This window comes from Onychomys torridus, chromosome 8, assembly GCF_903995425.1.
Source record: "Onychomys torridus chromosome 8, mOncTor1.1, whole genome shotgun sequence".
Classification (NCBI taxonomy): Eukaryota; Metazoa; Chordata; class Mammalia; order Rodentia; family Cricetidae; genus Onychomys; species Onychomys torridus.
Window position 1 is genome coordinate 9,866,218 of NC_050450.1, and position 19,636 is coordinate 9,885,853.

The following is a 19,636-nucleotide window of genomic DNA, read 5'->3' on the forward strand; positions in this document are numbered from 1 at the left end:
CACGATGACTAGAATGAAGGCAATGATAGAACCACCAAGGTTCTATCAATTTGTGGACTCACAGTCCCCCTTTCCAAAGATCATGTCAGTAGTAGCCAATGGACTCCATCGGTAGAGGTTCTGCTTAGTGATAAACATTTGTCAGTTCATGTCACAAGTCTGGGCAATAAACTGCCAATGATGTGTCTGGAATAACTACCTGACTATTCTATCTGCCCTCCACTAAATTTCCCAACTTGGTAGGGAAATAGCTCAGGTACAGTTTTTCACTATTAGCAACAGTAAAACCCCGTGACATAGCAAAGTTTCTCTCCAGTTTGTAAGATGGGTGTGCTGTGACGGAAAGAGTATTGTTTTTCTTTTCTTTTTTCTTTTTTTGGTTTTTCGAGACAGGGTTCCTCTGTGTAACAGCCCTGGCTTTCCTGGAACTCACTCTGTAGACCAGGCTGGCCTTGAACTCACAGAGATTCACCTGCCTCTGCCTCCCAAGTGCTGAGATTAAAGCCATGTGCCACCACCACCACCACGCTGAAAAGAGTATTTTTAAAGCAGAGGTTAGGCATGTATGTCACGGTGATGTCTGTAATCCCAGCACTTAGGACCAAGAGTTGGAGGACAGCCAGAGCAAGATCTTGTCTCTTTCCCCTTACATCTCTGTGCCCCTGCAGAAAGAAATATAAAAACCAACAACTAAAGAACTCTATTCTCAATTTTCTCAAAATCTTAACATCTCATTCCACCAAGACTATGCTAGATCAGGGCAAGAATGTACTGAAGTCCAGGCTCGGTGGTGCATGCCTAGAATCCCTATCTAAAGACTAAGAAAGGAGGATCATGAATTCTAGACCAACCTGGACTAGAAAGACCGCAATTTTTTGTTTTGTTGTTGTTTTGGTTTAGCTTCGTTTTAAAGGATTTGGGACTATCATTTATAACTAGGATGGTGATTTGTGCTGGTTTCCTCAAAGCTTTCCTGGTTTTAGCACTGAAAGTCCTATGTCCTGGGAAATGCCCCCTAGTATCCCACAGTGCAGAACAAACTTTCAGTGTTCATCACCCTACATGTCAGAAAGCTGCTTCCTACTCACAGCCTTGCTTCCTATAGCCACCAACGCCAGCCAGATCTGCCACAAACCTGACTATGGCCCACAATGTGGCTGTGCTATATGATGACTCTTTCCCATTTGGGGGACTCTGAGCTAGTGTTACCTTCTCCAGAAAGATTCTAAGAAGGGATTCTACAGACCTCTGGGCCTGCTGCAGTTCCTGCATTTGCTACACTGTACAATCTTGACTCCATTGTGGCCTTCCAGGGGCAGCCAGCAGATTCCCCCGGGGAACTAGCTGCTCTGTACCCAAGAGTCTTACTACCACAGGCAGATGAAGGGCAGCACAAGCACTGGGGTAGGCACGAGCTGTCTGTGGTACCCTTTTCCAAGTCACCTTGGAAGCTCTAAGCTCTGTGCCAACCAATCCTCAGGTCCCTGAGCCTGTGATAGCGATTAAACAGATCAGCCTGACCTAAGGCAGGCAAGCTCTTTTTCCAGTAACCTTCACAATGAACCTGAGAAGTTCCTGGGATGTGGGAAGGAACCTGAGGCCCCTTACATTCCCAAATGTGCACTGGTTGGCCAGCAAAGATGCCCATTGACCATGACATGCAGCCCAGTCAAAAGTATCCTCAAATGGAGAGTTTTATCCAGAAGGACAGTATAACAAGGAAACTAGAATCGAGATCTGACTGACAGTCTTCAGCCGTTCCCCCTTGGGACAGTGATATAAGCTCCCTGAATCTTAGCCTTTGTGTCTATATAATGGAAACCATACAAGAAAACAGGAACTTTTTCGCAAGACAAAATAACACAATAAATGGGAAATTAAAGTGGCTACAGCCAGAGCTAAGGGAGAGTCAGCTGCAGGTGCTTAGGCAGGCCCAGCCCCTCAGGATACACCCTCCCCTTCATAGCCATACCCATCCACACATTCCTCAAATCCTTCAGCCTTCAGCCACTCATCCACACCACATTCCCTTTCTGGGCCATCTGCCATTCTGTTTAAGATTTCTGCATCCCTACCAACTCCCCCCCCCCCTTGCCCTCAACCTCTTTCTTCTCCTTGTCTTCTCTCTCCACCCCTAAACCATCCTGCTCTCCACACTTGGAGAGCCATAAACATTTACTAAATGCTTGCACTATGTATGACAGAAGCCATTCTATACCCCGGGATCAAATGAGAAGCCCCATCTAATTTTTAGCTCATCAATCCTTTCTGGGGCTCCTGCCTTCCTTTCTATTGTTACCTCGCCATCCTCCCATCCCTCCCTTTACTTAGCATTAAAAACCCTGTGGGTTTTTAACAGCTTAAGCTGTTTCCTTACCCCCTTTAACACCCCACCTCCAGTTCTCTCCCTGAAGTTCCTCCTCCTCAAAGGTCTCTATCTTCCACCACTCTCTCAATTTGCAACCACCACCTCCCCCCGCCCCCGAATCCCAAGGCTCTGCCTAATGTTCTGCAACTCTTGCCCAATTTATTCTTTTTCTTTTTCTTCTTCTTCCTTTCCATTTTTTTAAGTATCCACTGAGTTCTTACTGTGCACTAGGCACGTGCTACATCCTGGAAATACAACTGCAAAGAAACCAAGCAGCCTCTTATGCCTTGGAAGTATCAGTTTAACAAAAGCTAGAAAGAAACCACAGAACCATAGAAGACAACAGGAGTATGATGAATGAAACCACTAGACAGCAAGGAATTGGGGTGGGCTGGGAAGGCTTGGCTACCACGATACTGGGTCAATCACTTTGCATGCACAGCATCACCCAATCCTTGTACAGCTCATAGTTCCCAACTGGTAATGGTAAATTGGAAAATCAAAGAGATAAAATATGACCAAGGCCACAGTAATTAAGTGGCTGAGTCAGAATTTGAACACAGGTCTAACTCCAAAGCTAGCCTCTTCTGAGTATGTTCCTGTATCCCTAGGACTCTGTCTGCCACCTGTCCTCTCCCAAAGTGCTACTGCTGACTATCCCTCTAGATTTCCTTCTGAAAATATTTCGTTCTTTTAATCATTGTTCTTTTTAGAGCACTTGTACATGTTCTGAGCGTTCATTCTCTTATCCACCCAATCCTAAAAATAACCACAGAAAGTAGTACTGTCGCTCTATTCGTTTTACAGCTAAGGAAACTGAAGCTTAAATGCATACTGCTAAATTCGAACCCAGACCTGGCCAATTCTGGGGCCTCTGGCCTTTAAACTATCCATCCAAGAAGTGCCACTCCGAGACGCTCAGTGGCCTTCATCTGCCCCCCATCAGGACAACTCCAGTCCACAAACGGAAAACTCATCGAAGCCCTTACTTTTCAGGTTGGGGGTCTAGAGACTGAAAAGTCACCCGACTTGTCCAAGGTCACAGGGCCAGGAGCGACAGGATCAGGGTTCGAAGCCAGGTGCCCTGACTCCAAAGCCTCGCGGATAACCAGCACAGTACCCTCCGGCGGCGACCCTGTCCACCGCGTCCCTTGGCGCCCAGCGAGCCAAGCCCGTGTCTGGGCGTCCGCGCCCGGCCCCGCCGCCTCCCCGGCGCGCGCCCCGCATACTCACTTCAGGTGGTCCAAGGAGTGGATGTTGCGGGAGGACTTGCCGTGGCCCCCGCCCACCCAGCTCCGCGAGCGGCCAAACATGTCCGCAGCCCAGCCCCGTCGCCCGCCTCAGGTTTTCATGTCCGATCCGTACAGCGGCCCGGCGTCCGCGGCGACATCTCAAGATCAGCCGGCAGCGGCGGGGGCGGCGGAGAGACCGCCAACCACCTTCCTCCCGGGCCCACAGCCCCGCACTGACATTCAGCCGGAACCGGCCGTTCGACCGCCGCGCTTTACGGCCGCCGTCGCGAGGAACTCTAGGAAATGCAGTTCTCGAGTGAGGCTCCGGGCGACGGGACTCTGCGAACGGACTACAAGGGCCGGCATGACTCGCGCGGCCATCCAAAAGAGGCGGAGCAAGAGGCGGTGAGGAGGCGGGACACTGTCATGGGGGGGCTTTGAGAGGGGAGAGGACGGTGAAGGGGGTAGGAGTAGGACGGTGAAGGGAGATGGGAGGGGACGGTGAAGGGGATGGCGGGGAACGGAAAACTTGTAGGCAGGGCTTTGGGGGACAGTTTGTTGAAAGTGGGAGAAAACACTCTTCGTAATTAGAAAAAGAAGAGTGTGCCCTGAAACCCCAGTTACTAGAGATGCTGAGTCAAGAAGTGTAAGTTGGAGATTTGGCGAGGTTTAGTTTTCTTAAATTTAAAAAAAGAAAAAAAAAAAAAACATTTTAGTGTGTGTGTGTGTGTGTGTGTGTGTGTGTGTGTGTGTGAGAAAGTCAGAGTACAACTTTCGAAAGTAGGTTCTTGCCTTCCACCATTTGGGTTCTGGGAATTGAACTCAGGTCTTCAGACTTGGCAACAACTATCTTTTAACTTCTAAGTCATTTTGAAGGCCCTAATTCTCTTTCAATTTGTAAAGGGTTGGGAATATGTGGCTTGTGCATTATGGGTTCAACCTTCAATATCACAATAGTAATAATTAAATAAAAATAAAGACATTGGGTGGTGCATATTATATGTCACTATCCTAAGTAATTTACTATTTAATTATCACAACTCTATGAGGTAGATGTTCTTATTAACCTCATTTTACAATCCAGGAAACTGAATTGTAGAATAGCCAGGCACTTAACATGTGGCAGAGGCATGATTCAGGCCCAGGTATCCTTATTTGCTTCGGTCAAATATCCTTTACCTTTTGCACTTCAGTCTTACAACATTTTGGAAAGGTACAAACAGCAATGTACCAAAGTTAAATACAATGTATTTCTGGGGGTTTCCTCTGGTCTTCATCCAAAATCCATGCCATTTCCCAAATTAACACATTAAGAAAGAAAGGAAACTCCACACTTTCTATGTGAGCTTACACAGACCTGAATTTCCCTCTCATGTTGAAGGGGGGTCTCTGTGGGAAGCAAGACTTTGTGGCTTAGTACCCACTCATTTGTTCATTTCTGTAGCTCATGGCTATTTAATTCCCGTGGTAGCTCGTTAACTGTCCAAAGAAAAGAATTGAGTCAGGGGTCAATGTTCTCTCCAGTGCCCAGGACAAGATTTGGCACATAGTAGGTTTTTAACAAACATCGATAGATCGAGTAAATGATGGTTCACATTGCTTCCAAGAATTAGAGAAATAGAGGCCAGTGCCAGGTTAATGGTTTCCTCTGTAATTGAGTTAGAGAGGCAATAAAAGTCATGAAAGAACAGGAGTAGGCCTGTGCCCCAAAGAAAATGAACCAGGCTCAGCAGCTTTGAGGATCCACTTCTCTGGAATCTGGTTTCCTCGTACATAATGCATTGCCTTGTCCAGCTCCTATGAAACTAACTGTGACCTTAAAGATGTATTAAAAACTGGGGATAGGCTGGGCATTGTGGCATTGTGGCAGAGGCAGGTGGAATGTTCCAGGCTAGCCTGGTCTATAGCCAGTTTCAGGCCAGCCAGAGGCTACACAGTGAGACCCTTTTGTTTATTTGTTTGTATTTTCAAGAACTGAAGACTCTTGCCTACATCTTGCACACACAGGACCCTGGTCTTGATCGCCAGCTGTTTAAATTCCCAGGGAAGGCACCTTTGGAAGCACAGGTGTTGTCGGTGACAGAGGAATCTGAGCAGATATTTTCAATTACTTAGCATTAGTTTTTAACTTAGTATTTTTTAACATGGACTACAAAGTAAAAAAGAAACAATAAGCAACCTTGCTGGCGGAAGATTTGACCTGCCTGTGGTGCTCTCTATTCAGGAGTCAAGGAACCCTAATAATGCAGATCTCCCGACAGCTCTTTGGTTCTTCTTACTCTACCGTGAAAAGAAAAAAAATAAAATAAAATAAAAGCGCCTTGGAAATATCTAAGATTTTCAGTGGAATTGCCGACATCCCCTCTCTACTTGGCTTCATTTAAAATGGGTAAACTGAATTCCAAAGAGGTGAGGCACAATATCTATGTGCTAGGTGCAGAGGGTAGGGAGTATCAACTTCAGGAGAGCAATTTAGAGACTGATGCACCTCCCTGGGGCGGAGCGAGTACCCGCCTCCGGACCGCTAGAGCCAATGAGCGTGGAGCATTGAGGTAGCCAATGAACGCGAGTGAGCATGCGACTGGCCAATGAGCGCAGAGCCTCTGGATAGGCGGTGCTGGAAAGCTGCATAGCTACGCCGCGGCCGCAGCGACGGGCTGAGAGTCTGCGGGGGCGCGGACCCGGCTAGAGAAGAGGCTGGGGGGACAGCGGGGACCCGGCCTCGACTCTGAGCTTCGGCGGGGGTGCGCGAGTGTGGCGCCCTGAGAGAGCCGCTGGCCACTTCTGGGGCGCCCTGAGGGGCGAGCGGCCCGTGTGGCCCGATCCCGGGGCGCTGCGACCCGGCCCCGAGCATCTCGGGGGGGTCAAGACGCGTCTTTGAAGGCCGCCCGGGGCCCAGCGTTGCCGCCACCGAGCCCCGGGGCGCCCCCTGGATGGCCGAGCTGTCCCCTTGCCGGCCGCCCGGGCGCTGCAGCGGCTGAGGTCGCTGGGATCGCCCGGCAGCCGCCCACACCGCCGGCCCCTGCATGCCCGGCGCCCGGGTCGCAGCCCACCTGGACGCTCTGGGCCCTCTGGTCTCCTACGTGCAGCCACCGCTGCTGCCCTCTATGTTCTACGTGGGCCTGTTTTTCGTCAATGTGCTGATCCTCTACTACGCCTTTCTCATGGAATACATCGTCCTCAACGTGGGCCTCGTCTTCCTGCCCGAGGACTTGGACCAGGCTCTGGTGGACCTCGGCGTACTCTCCGACCCCGGCTCTGGCCTCTACGATGCAGACTCGGAGCTCGACGTCTTTGATGGATATTTGGAGTAAGGTCTTGACTACTGTGCCCCACTTGCCTTCCACCATCCGCAACTCTTGGCCTGGACCAATCGTCCATATCATGCCACTGCCACTAGTTGGGGGCACCATCTGGACCGGGATGGGACCCCAGGAAGAGGCCCGTAAGTGCCCTTGAGATGGGGATGTCTTGCGGGGGAGGGAGGAGGTGATGTCCTCAGGGCACACTCACATTCTTCCCTCAAGCCTCTGATTTCTCTGGCCACCTCCTCTAGGTCTAACTCGAATGCTAGGAATAGGGGAGTCTGGAGAGACTCCCCCAAGGAAGGGACCCAGGATCTACACTAACATTTGGAGTAATCTTGCGGTTTACCCCCATGACTTGTGCAAAAAGATTTGTACCCAGAACCTTTTGAGGTGGAGCTGTCAGCTGCTCTCCCTAGTCTCAGCCTGTCTTGTGACCTTGGGGTTTGGGGAATTCTTACTTGTCCTAGAAGGATAGACTGCTGTCATAAGAGGCATTGGTCACTTTTGTTCTGTGGCCTCCTGCGGGACTAGTTCAACTCAGGGGCCTCAGAAAAAAGGGCTGGGAGAATGGAAGCCTTCAGCAAACAAGGTTGCACTTCCTTTTGGCAGTGCGGCTGCTGCTGTATTTGGAGTCAGGTTTCAGGGCTCCTGGGTTGATCCGCAGCTCAGATCTGCAGAGACTGTCAGTTTCTGGGCTGCCTCTATGGAACAGGCAGGTGGTCCTAAGCTGAAGCTGGCTTTGTCTGAAGAATTTGAAAGGCCTGGAGGGACCGTAGGGTCAACAGAAGGAACCACAGGATGGTTTGCACTAAAGACCTGCCTCTGGCCTTCTGCCAGAAGCTTTGTAGTAGCTAGAGGTAGAGTAATGTGAGTCCAGGGAGAGTAAGACTGGCTAAAGTCCCCCAAGCAAAGGGGACAGCTGGGCTATGTGAGAGAACATTTGTGCCAGGCAAGCTGTTGGGTCCAGCTGTAGGACAGGCCTAGCCCTATTGCTGGGTAGTGCTGGGACTTGGCAGGGCATAGAGCCTGCATGGCGATGAAGGGGCTACGGAGCTGGTGGGCAAGGGCTCCTTTTAGATATAGACACTAACATCCCTCACCCCAAAGAGGCAGTCACCCCTCCTCTCCTGTGTTACCTGATTGCCAACATCACCATAAGAGAGTGTCTTAGTTTGAGATACTATTCCAGAATACCACGGCTCAAACAGCAAACATTTCATTCTCATAGTTTTCCAAAGGGCACTAATCCTGCCAGAGGACTCCACCCTTGTGACCTAACCACCCCAACACTGTCACTGCAGGCACAGACTTTGATCCACTCTCATGACCTAATCACTCCCAACACCATCACTTCAGGACCAGGGTTTCGGCGGTGGAGTTTGGAGAACACTCGGTCTGTCTGTTGTAGAAATAATGCACAGTTAGCAGGAGATACTTGGGGACAAAGGGAGATATCTTTGAAGACCTCTTTGGTTAAGTTTAGTGACAGCTTCCCAGGAGCCAACTGCAAGGCAGGGTATGTGCCTGCTGCTCAGCATTCCTGCCAACCTGACATCCAGTCTTTCATTGAACAAATGCCGATTTGTTGAGTAATTGGTGAGCAAAGACAGATGGCACCTGGCACACAGGCCTGCAATGAGGAACACGAGTGGGCACCCAGAAACACACTGAGGAGTTTCGGGGCTCTGCTGCTGTGTTCACTGCTGGTCGCACAGCATCTGGTCTCTGGCAGATGCTCTGTGAGGACTGACCGAGAGAGGAGACTAGGGCCGAGCTGCTTTAATGAGAGGGCCAGAGAAGGCCTCTGCAGGGAAGAGGGAATGAGTTGAGCCCTAAATTGAAAGAAGGAGCCAGACAGAGAGCTCTGGAGCAAAGCAGCCTGAGCAGAGGGGATTGCTAGTACCCACACCTTGAGAGGAGAGGGATGGCTCACTCACTGAACAGCTAAAACAGAAGCTGGCCTCACAGAAGCACAAAAGAGGTCAATGGTGGGCCTGAGACGTCATGGCAGTCTGTCCATCTCATGTTCTCTGAAGATGACTAGCCGCCATGAGCAGAAGGCGCTGAAGGGCAAGTGTAGGAGCAAGGAAGCCGTGAGGAGGCTGTTAGTTGTCCACCCAGAGGTGACGGGGAAACAAGCACACACAGTCAACACCTAACAGATAGAACCTCTGGGATCCTTTCAGAGCCTGAGACGGGACCACATACACTCCTGGTTCTAGGGCCTCCGTGCTCACTCATGTAGTCATTCAACAAGCTTTGGCCCTTCTTTTCCCACAGAGTCTAGGCTGTGCCCCTGTGGTCCTAAGCTGCGTCTCTGTCCCTGAGCCAAATAGACACTCAAGACACTAACTTGGGGGGAAAAAAAACTGTCTTATTTTATCTTCTTACTGTATCAACAGAAACACTCCTCCCTCCAAATGAAAACATTGGCATATTCTAAGCTAAAAACTAAAGCCCAAATGCTTTGACATATTTTGCAGCAAATGCTGTCTGAGCAGAAACACCAAGAAGCATTTCTTTGGGACACTCTTGCCTGACCCTGGGGGTAGGAAGGATGAGGGATATAGAAAATCCCCCTACCCAGAGCCAGAGACTAATGAAACCCACACACTACACTACGTGTCCCCCAATCCAAGCTAGAAGACCTTGGTCCCAGGGCCAGAAAGGCCAGCCCCAGAGGCTGCTGGAGGATGACTGGTACCGGCCTGGAGTGAAGAGACCCAGCCACACCTCCTGGCCCCTTTCTATAAGCAGAGGAGCCATGGGGACCAGGCATGCTTGTTTCCACTCATGCTCATATGACATCAGGAAACACTAGGAAAGGGCGTGCACACAGGACGTGCCAGGCAGTGTCAGCATGACAAAGAACACCCACTTTTGCTCCTTGGGTCCCCCACCTCTTGTGTCTACCCACATAATTCAGCTTCTCATTCGTTTATTGAGCACTTATTTGAAGAGTCGATGTAGAGTCAGGGTGAAGAGCAGTAACTCCAAATTCACATTTCCTAGATTCAAATCTCAGGCCTAGCCACAGTTTTGGGAATGCTGTTTATCTTCACATGTTGGTGACCTCTTTTATAAAACAGGAGTAATAAAGATCTACCTTGTTCAGAGGACAAAGAGTTGGACCTCCCCCTACCCCCCATGTGGTGACTGGCCCACGAACATCAGCCTCTGTTACTGACAGATAGGTGCCTTCTGGAGCCAACTGCCTTCAACAGCCTTAGGCATGAATATTTATGGCCCATGACTAACAAAAGGACTGGCTCAGGGAACATGCCCATTAGTGTACACACATACACACACACACACACACACACACACACACACACACACACACACACAGAGTCTATCTCTATCTCTGCCTTCCTACCTATCTGGGCCCTAGAGACATTTCCTCATGCCCATAGTCCTCAGGGCACTGGTTCTGGAGTTCTGGAGAGTGGTTTCTAGAGTGTTCAAGTGTGGCCCAGGGGAGTAGGGAATGAAGCTCCTTGTTTGTGACAGGGAGAAGACTAGGTGCATGCCTGGGAGCATTAGGTGTGGGGGGTGCTGACATTCATCTTCTAGGTTAAAGAGGCAGCTTAGCCTGGTTGATTATTTCAGAGTCCTAACAGATGGCAGGTGCCTACTGGACCTCCCTTGGCACATGAGATGCTGTGGAAGAGGCACTGTCTCTGGCCTGGGAATGGGGATGTTGTAGAGTGTGTGTAGCCTGATAGAGTGTGACTGTGGAATAAAGGTGACTGACTCCTTGATCTGGCTTACTGCCAGCTCAGGTGTCTCAACTGGGGACCACAGCTGCTTTCTTGGCCTCCCTTGGCAGACTGTAGCCTGTACTATCAATAGAATACCCAGCTGAGCATGCCACTGCCCAATTAGGATGCCCACTACTTCCATGGGGGCACCCATATACTCAGACCCACAGGTAGCCTGTGGAGCTGGGTCAGGGTGAGGGTCAGCAGGAAGGATGCTAAAGCTATTGTCTAGACAAGAGGCTGTAGAGGTGTGGGAGGCAGGTGCATGCCCTGATCTGTGAGACAACCAGAGGGTTCCCTGGTCACAGTGCTGCGACAGTTCTGGCCATCCCTTTGGGAAGAAAAGGACTCCAGGCCAGCCGAGAATCCAGTAAGAATCCAATGGCCCCGTGCCCTTGGCTCTGAGCGTCCAGCCAGAAAACTGAAGCCTGCATTGCACCCTCCTCCCTGCCTTGGGATCTGTGTAGCTCGATGAAGAGCTCCTGTCGGCATTATTGCTGCCTTCATCCTGGATGGCAGAGAGCACCAGCCGCACCGGGAAACCAAATCCCATTGAAAAAGATGGACTTTTTTTTTTTGAGACAGAGTGCCCGGCTAGCTCAGTCGGTAGAGCACAAGACAGGGTCTCACTGTGGAGCTCCAACTGGCCTCAAACTCAAGATCTTCTTGCTTCTGCCTCCTGACTGCTGAGTTAACCTAGCCTTGCAAGTAAAGAAACTGAAGACCAGAAAGTGAGTGGGAACAAGGCCAAATAAGAACAGCAGTGTCTCCTGCACAGCATAGTGACCACCAGGGAGCAGAAGAGCCTCCCGAGCATCTGTCTCCCATGTCCCCTCCAGCACCAGCTTACAGTTTCTCTGAGCCCATCTCCTCTACATGCTTGTTCCTTTTTTCCTGAAAAGACTTAGAAAAATGTAAAAATTCCATACTCACAGCAAAGAGTCAAGAAAAGTATAAAGAACTTCTGTGCTCCCCTCACCAGAGCCTGCCAGCGAGCATGTGCTGTGTTTATGTGCTCAGTGCAAGCTTCTTCTCTGTGCACACACAAGCATGGACCTGAACACACACATGCTCATGTGGACAGTCATGTCCTAAACCACAAGTGCATTGCAGACATGACATCCCTTTGTTCCTGAATGATTTGCTCTATTTTCCTAAAACAAGGCTGTACTTGGTATCCATAGCACCATTGTCAAGAACAGCAAAATGTTGTTTTTGAGATGGACTGCTTCTGTAACCAAGACAGGCCTATGACTCTGCCCCCCCCCCCCCCCACACACACACTCTACCTCCTGAACCCTGGGATGGCAGGTGGATACCACCACGCCTGGCTGGAATCAGAAACTTCGACAGGGAGCCAACCCTGGGAGCACTCTGATCCATGGCTTTATTCACAAATGTGTTTGTCCCGGAAATGTCCTTTAATGGTAAAAATGAGGGCTTTGTGGCCACTGCCTTCTTTATTCTGAACCAGCTCTATATCTTGGTGACACTGGCAGTTTTGAGAGGCCAGTCTGGCATTTATGGGCAGTCTCTGCCTGGGGTCATCAAGTGTCTGTGCTCTGGATCCCGTTCAAATGATGTGTGACGCAGTCTTAGCAGGAAGGCCACAGAAGAATGTTCTCGGTGCAGTGCTTTGAGAGGCACACGCCACCTGCCCCATTGCTGCAGTCCTGTTAACCTTGGTGATGTCAGCACGGCCTCTCCACTGTTGAGTTACTGCTTTTCCTTTTATAGTTCAACTTTAGTAATGCCAGTTTTAGTGCTTCACTTGTTTTTTTTTTAAAAAAAAGTCTCCTTTTTTATGTGGACTTTTTGTTTGTTTTTGTTTCTTTGAGACAGGTAGTTCAGGCTGGCTTTATACTCACTCTTTAGCCAAGGATGCCCTTGGACCTCTTATCTCGCTGCTTCTAGCTCCCAAATACTGGGATTTTGGTCATGGGTCCCTACACTCGCTCTGTGCTACAGTACCCAGTTTATGTGGTGCTGGGATAGAATCCAGGGCTTTGTGGATACTAGGAAAGCCTTCTACCAACCGGACTATAGCCCCAGACCCTCTGGACTTATTTTTGGTTGTTTTTGGTGATCCAATCCTGTGCCTCACACATCCTAAATACACACCCTCCTGCTAAGGTACACCCCAAGACTGATCTGTGGATCTGTTTTTAAAAGAATGCTATGTCACTGTGAGAAGAAAGTCACCCTCTCCTGGCAAGATGAAAATAAGTACCTAAGTCATTAACTTCTGGCCAAGTGGTAAAGCTGGCACTGCCGAAGGCCAGGACCGGCTTTGTGTGTTGAACTACTGCTACTGGCTCCAGATTCTTGGCGCCAAAGTGGAACTTTCTCTGCAGAGTGGTAAGACTTGACCAAGAGTACAGAGCAGTGTGTGTTTTATGGAGGTGAGGTGATTCCCGCCAGCTCATGTGACCCCTAAAGTTGTTTCCTAGGGCTTTTGCAATCACATTTGGGGTTAAGTCTTGGTTCTACAAACATTTTCGACAAGTGACATCACCTCCCCGGCCTCGGTTTCCTTCTCTGTGAAAAAGGAATAACGGTACCTGCGTAGAGGCTTGCCGTGGGTCGGTGACTAATGTAAAGTTGTAATGCAGCACCATATGGTGTGTTAGACCCGGGGACCCCGAGCCCCAGGAGCCTTCCCCCTTTCCTGGCATTCCTTGCTCTTCTGGCACCAGTAACCAGTGGAGAGCATCTCCGTAGACTGCCTGTGAAACAGCTGGTGATGCTTGGTACCCACTGAGTGATAACTGATGCTGGTGCCCTGCAGCTGTCATCCCCGGTCCCAAAAGGAAGGCCTTCCCAGGCTTCCTGCCTGGTAGGAAGCTTGACTGGGAGGTTAGAACTGGGTACCCCACCCACATCTTCATAGCTTCCCCAGAGCGTCACCTTGTGATGTTGTCTAGGAAGGGCCCATTAGATAGAGAAACTGAGGCTTGGAGGAAGGTTCAGTGACTCATCTTAGATGCCCAGCTATGAGGTAGCGCATTGGCCCTCACGCCATCCCCACTTGCCCAGAGTTTCTGAAGTGAGGTGCAAGGCTGGAGGAATCCCTGGAAGGTACCAGAGGAGTCAGGCTCATGGTGCCCTGACCTGCCTGCTTTTGCTTTTCTCTGCTCCAGGCATGGAGGCAGATGAGTGGCTTCCTCTGGCTCTTTAGCATGTCCACATTACCTTTGTTATGACAAGTGCTGTTTTTCTCCATGCTTATGATATAAACATTCCCCTTGAGACTTGTAGCTGTGGTGGCACATGCCAATCCCAGTACACAGGAGCCTGAGGCAAGAGGATCATGAATTTGAAGCCAGCCTACGGCTATGGAGTGAGACTATACATCAGAATGATAAAAATACTCTTGAGTTGGGTCAGGTGAAGTGGCAAGTACCTCCAGTTTCAGCACTGGGAAGGCAGAGGCAGAAGCATCAAGAGTTCCATGGCAGCCAGGCTACATGGTGAAACTGTCTCTGAGGAAGAAGAGCTGCAGGAAAACTGCATTGCCAGGGCTTGTGAGATGGCTCAGCTGGTAAGGGCACTTGCTGCCGAGCTGGTGACCTGATTAGAGCCCCAGAGCACACGTGGTGGAAGGAGAGACCAGACTCGTGGAAGCTGTCCCCTGCTCTCTATACTTGTGCCATGGCAGGGAGAGGAAAGCCATTTAGTCTTGCACCAGTTCCCAAGGGCATCTCATTACTGTACTTGAATACTATAGAATCCCAAACACTCTGGTCCAGGCATTCTAGATGGGAGATACTCAGCCTGTCTAAATAAGTGATGTGTCACAAGCCTTAGGAGCTTTGGGCAGACAAATGCAGGGGAGCCAGGGACAACTTCAGACACACTGTAGATGGCCCATAGTGATGAGCACTCACAGCCAACTTGGGATTGGAATTCAGGCCCAAGAAGCTGGTCCTCATCAGGGACTGACCTGTGGAGACAGGAAGCCCTTTTCCTCTTCTGTTCTTGCCGCTGCTAGTGAGGTGGCCAGACTGCTACCACACCCTTGGCCATGAACCAGATGGCCTCCTGCTGCACAGTCTACCTCCAGTGCAGAGATCCCGGATGTCTGCCAAGCATTTGGGTATGTGGAGAAAAAGGGATGCACAGTGGGTTTCTAGAAGGCTGTCTGTAAGAGAAGTGCTAAGTCCATAGCCTCAAGAAGGCTGGTTTCTTTTCTTTCTGCCTACTACCTCAACTATTACTACTTACAGTTCTTTGTGTGTGCAGGGGTGGGCAGGTACATGCCATGGTGCACAGGTGGTCAGAGGAAAACTTGTAAAAGTTGGTTTTTTTTTTCCTTCCGCCATGTGGGTCCTGGGGGTCACACTCAAGAGATCAGGCTTGGTGGCAAGTTCCTTTATCAGCTGAACCACCTTGCTGGCCCCTGAATTATTCGTTATACAGTTGTTTTCTTTAAATCCACTTTCTAAAAGATTTGTTTATTATATGTATGATCTATTTGGGAACATGGCATGTAGGAGACCATGGAGGTCAGAAGAGGGCCTGGGTTCTCTGGAACTGAAGTTAGGTAGTTGTAAGCACCATGTCAGTTCTGGGGACAGAACTTGGGTGCCCTTCAAGAGCAAGTGCTCTTAACCACTCCTTCAAGAGCAAGTGCTCTTAACCACTGCACCGTCTCTCCAGAACTTAAATTGGCTTTTAAGAGTTAAAAAACTCGGGGTTGGGGATTTAGCTCAGTGGTAGAGTGCTTGCCTAGCTAGCAAGCACAAGGCCCTGGGTTCAATCCTCAGCTCCACAAAAAAAAAAAAAAAAAAAAAAAAAAAAAAAAAAGTTAAAAAACTCTTTGGGAGGAGAGGAGCTTGTGTGAACAGGCACCTGTCATCATTGGCTGTAACTAAGAGACTCAGTAGATGTACTGACGTCCACAGTATCCACTAAAACCTATGGCAAGGTGTGGGGACAGGGACAGAGTACCTGTGACAGCAGGCTCAGTCATAGCAGCATGCTGAGACTGTGTAGTCACAAGGACTGGCAGGGAGTGAGGCCTGGTGGCTCCTCCCACCTGGCTAAGGCACCCAGCAGTTGGCCTCCAGGAGGGGATCTCAGGAGATTACTATGCCTCAGGCTTCTGACCTTGAAGGCTTTCCCCAGCACCGCGTCTCCCCCAGGGTCCTTGGAGGGAAGAGCTGGAAGAGCAGCTACAGTGGGCTCTGCTGGGACAGGACAAGAGTCTCAGAAAGTCTTTCTAGAAGGTCCAGTGTAGCTGTAGCCCCTGCTGCCCACAGGTTCTGTGGGCAGGTGGGAAGGGGCCAGAGGGGAGGAAGGCCTGTCTGTAGAGGGGCAGTGGGAACTAGGGAAGGTTTCTGAGCCATGGTAGAATGTGTCCCCAGCTGGCCTTTAGTAAAAGAGCCTGACAGAGGATAGGAGAAACTTGAGCATATGGCTCCTACCCCCACCCTGTTCAGAACTGAGGAGGCAGCTAAGCCCTTCCTGTGAGCACAGCCCTGTGTGGACCTCCATCTATGCCCACAGCCTTGTCCCATCATTGATAAGACTTCTTCAAGCTGAAGTTGCTCACAACTCAACAGAGTGCCTGGCACCCATCTTCTAGCTTGGGGTCCAGCATGTAACACACTGGTGTGCAAAATCTGAACAGGAGCTGGTGATACACAGCACTTGTTTTGTTTATGGAAACAGGCTCACACTAGATGGCCCAGCCTGGCCTCAAACACACTCAGTCCTTACTGTGTAGCCAGGCTGGCCCCTAACCTGTATTCTCTGGCCTTAGCTCCCTAGTGCTGGAATCACGGGGCCAGGGCACCACACCTGGGTAGGTTTCAGTGCTTCAGAGCTGAACATCTTTCAACAGTACCTTATGCTTTTGGGGCCTTGATGTCTTCATCTACCCAAAAGACATAACAACACCAACTCACAGGCTGGTGAGGAGGCTAGAGATGACCATGGGCCTAAGTGCTTATTTGGGAGGAGATCTCAGGAACTCGTGTGGAGACTGGGAAGTGAGACTAGGAAGGTGGAGCAGGTGGGCACTGAGCAGGCTACCACTGTAGTCTGGGGCTCAGTCCTGCTCAGAAGCCCTGGGAGCCGGAGTGGGCATAAGATGTGCCTCCTGTCACCCCAGGTACTGGTGAGGGCGTTGGGATGTTGGCAGTCCCTGGTGGAAAGCGACTTGCTGTGGAAGACATTAGTGATCCAGTTCTTGCAGCAGAGGCTAGGCATTCTCTGGAAGCAGGGCCAAGGCACCCAGGGCTGGGGAAAGCAGGTGGGAGGAAGTCGCATGACAGGATACCAGGTGTGGTGGCAACCAGATTGTGATTGTCCCCATGTGTTACCAGTCTGTGCCAGCTCTGCCTGTCCTACTCGTGTGACTGCAGGCCACTTACCCTGCTTCTCTGAGCCTCTGTTTTGCAGCCTATAAAATGGGAGAGGCACAATTCCTGGGGGACATGGTTATGCCTGCTTAGTGGCTCTTTGAAATAGGTGGGCAACAATTTTAGCAGCCATGGTGACTGGAGGTGCTACCTGGTCAGTGGCCAGGGCCACAGCTAACTATGTGATACCTGTGGTAGCCCCACACAGCCCTGGATGTTATTCAGCAGTACACACTGCGTGTTTCGCAAATACAGTGATCATTCCATCTGATGATCAGTGGTGTTTGTAGAGGGACAGCTAAATATGGGATTGAGGGGATTGGAGGAGAGAGCCTGCCGCAGGGCCAGGGCTTACAAGCGATGCTGTATCATGGGAAGAGGAGCCAAGTGGGAACAGAGCTGACAAGCTGCATCAAGTGAGCCTTCCTGTAAGCACAGTGCTTTTCGGGTAAGGTGGGAGGCACTGCCCACTCCCTGGAGCTTGCTCAGCCGCCCCTGCTTGACCTCCCTTCTGGCTAAGCTCCTCCTCCAGCCCTAGCATCTCTCTCCCTCTCCTGATCGCCTGGACAGCCCTCCTCTCCCATGGAAAACTACCCTGGTTCCCCAGGATCTCAAAAGGGAAGCAAATTCATTAATAAGAACTTGGAATAAAAGCTACAGGGAGCTAGGAATGTAGCTCAGTTGGTAAATGCTTGCTCAGCAAAGAGAGAGGAAAAAGCATCCACAGCCTGAGCATGGGGCTTCTGGAGCGTCTGGGACCTTAGGATCAGAGCTTCCTTGCCCCACCTGAGCCCCAGGGAGGCAGCCCCCCTCCCCCCCCATGTAGTGGCTCCTGTTGATGACTATCCTTTGTCTTTTTGGTTAGGCCTGCTCGTGCCAACAACCGGGTTCCCGCCCCAACCCAGGAGTATGCCAGGAGAGGTGGGGACCCAGTGCCAAGATGGGAGAGTTGCCAGGCCCTACAGGAAGGAGAAGGGCTCCAAAGACCTCACCTACCACCCCGTGCTCAGACGTCCTGGATCTGGCTTGTGACGCTCCACCTTTGTAATGGATGTTCACAGGAACCTAGCCAGAGGTCACCTCTCTGCACTTCACCCCCCACCCTTAACCTCTGGGAAGGACACGGAGAGCAGATGTGGGATGCATACAGACTCATACTTAGGCCACTCCCTCCAGCGTGGTTTGATGTGGTTGAGCCTTCAGCCTGGGTAGGCTTCAGACCCAAGACTGTTGATCATAGTTTCAGGGAGTCACTCCGAAGAAGGCTATGCCAGGGCCCAGGCGGGGTTTAGCCTCTCCATGTTGACAGACTGAGATGCCGCACTGGGGAAGGCTGTCTCTGGCTAGAAATCTATTTTTGGAAGTGTGAGTGGTGTGGAAAGTGTGAGTGGTATTGACACTTGATTTCCATAAGCCTGTAAAAGCAATACTTAGAGGCTGACTTATTTCATTAAAAAATGTAAGCAATGCCAACCCCTTGCCCTTGTCTAGTTGCTGGTTTTTGTTTGTTTGTTTTGAATTTTGGAAAGGGGGCATTTCTGGCTGACAGTTGACACAAAGTCAGATGGCCCACTCTGGAGATGCAGCAGGGACTAGGGACTCACTCAGAGAGGCCATCTCCCCCCTCTGAAAGCCTGAGTTACAGTAGGGAAAGCTAGGGGTCCGGGGACTTGGGCCTGAGCCCCACACACAGCATTTGATACACTGCCATGAACAATGAGAGAGGTGCATGCATTTAATCCCAGCACTCAGGAAGCAGAGGAGGCAGATATCTATGAGTTCAAGTCTAACCAGGTCTAAAAAGTAGGTTCCAAGCCAGCCAAGGCTACACAGTGAGACCCTGCCTTAAAAAAATAAAGAATGGGGAAGAGGCTGGGAATGTAATTCACTTGGTAGAATCCTTACCTGGCTTGCATAAGGCCCCGGCCCCAGCAGCACATAAACCATGCCTATAATCCCAGCATTCTGGAGACAGAGACAAATGTATCAGAAGTTCAAAAATGGAAGTAGAAAAATCAGAAGTTCAAGGTCATCCTGGGCTTCATGGGACCCTGTCTCTAAACCCCACCAAAAATGGCACCTTCTTCCCTGGTCTTCCCTAGAGTATAGCTCTAGCTCCTCCCTGAAGCCATGAGCAGTTAGGGCAGCATGGCCTACAACAGATGGGAGCCGTCAGATACTCATGGGAAGATCCTGTGACACGCCCCACCTCTCCATAATGGGATAATCCTTTTGCAACAGAATTCTCCAAGATGGCAGTTTTTGGCTGTGATGTATACAACAGGAAGAGAGACATACTCCCCGGAAAGAAGCCTGGAGGGAAGTTGAGGGCTAAGGAGGGACTTGGATTGTGCAGCCTGCCAATTCCCCCAGAACTGCCTCTTGAATGATGGGGGGGGGGGCAGCAACCTATTCTAGCATACTGTGTGCCATACCCCATATCCACAGAGATCCTTCAAAGGGGTCACAGGCCAAGCTGATAGGTTGACTCCTTCCCTATAATGCCAAGTTTCTAACATGGGAATCACAACTTACCCACCTCTTGAGATGACGCCATGCTAATTACCGAGAGAGTCTCTTCTAAACTGATGCAATCCCACTC

The 19,636-nt window shown here is 50.4% G+C and overlaps 2 protein-coding genes across 7 annotated transcripts in view; one reads left to right on the top strand and one right to left on the bottom strand.

Moving 5' to 3' along the window:
• The window catches only part of Clec16a (C-type lectin domain containing 16A), a 209,449-nt gene extending 205,577 nt beyond the window's left edge, over positions 1 to 3,872 (bottom strand). For all 5 annotated transcript variants that reach the window (XM_036194913.1, XM_036194911.1, XM_036194912.1 and 2 more), the window contains exon 1: positions 3,602 to 3,872. In XM_036194913.1, the coding sequence (XP_036050806.1) occupies positions 3,602 to 3,681 (80 nt within the window). In that variant the 5' untranslated portion in view covers positions 3,682 to 3,872. The remainder of the gene's footprint in view (positions 1 to 3,601) is intronic.
• A 2,340-nt stretch (positions 3,873 to 6,212) lies between these two features.
• The window catches only part of Dexi (Dexi homolog), a 46,010-nt gene continuing 32,586 nt past the window's right edge, over positions 6,213 to 19,636 (top strand). The window contains exons 1-2 of one of the 2 annotated variants that reach the window (XM_036198368.1): positions 6,213 to 7,045; positions 17,900 to 18,514. In XM_036198368.1, the coding sequence (XP_036054261.1) occupies positions 6,627 to 6,914 (288 nt within the window). In that variant the 5' untranslated portion in view covers positions 6,213 to 6,626 and the 3' untranslated portion in view covers positions 6,915 to 7,045; positions 17,900 to 18,514. Of the gene's footprint in view, positions 7,046 to 17,899; positions 18,515 to 19,636 lie in introns of those variants that run through there. The other variant, XM_036198369.1, reaches the window with a different exon arrangement.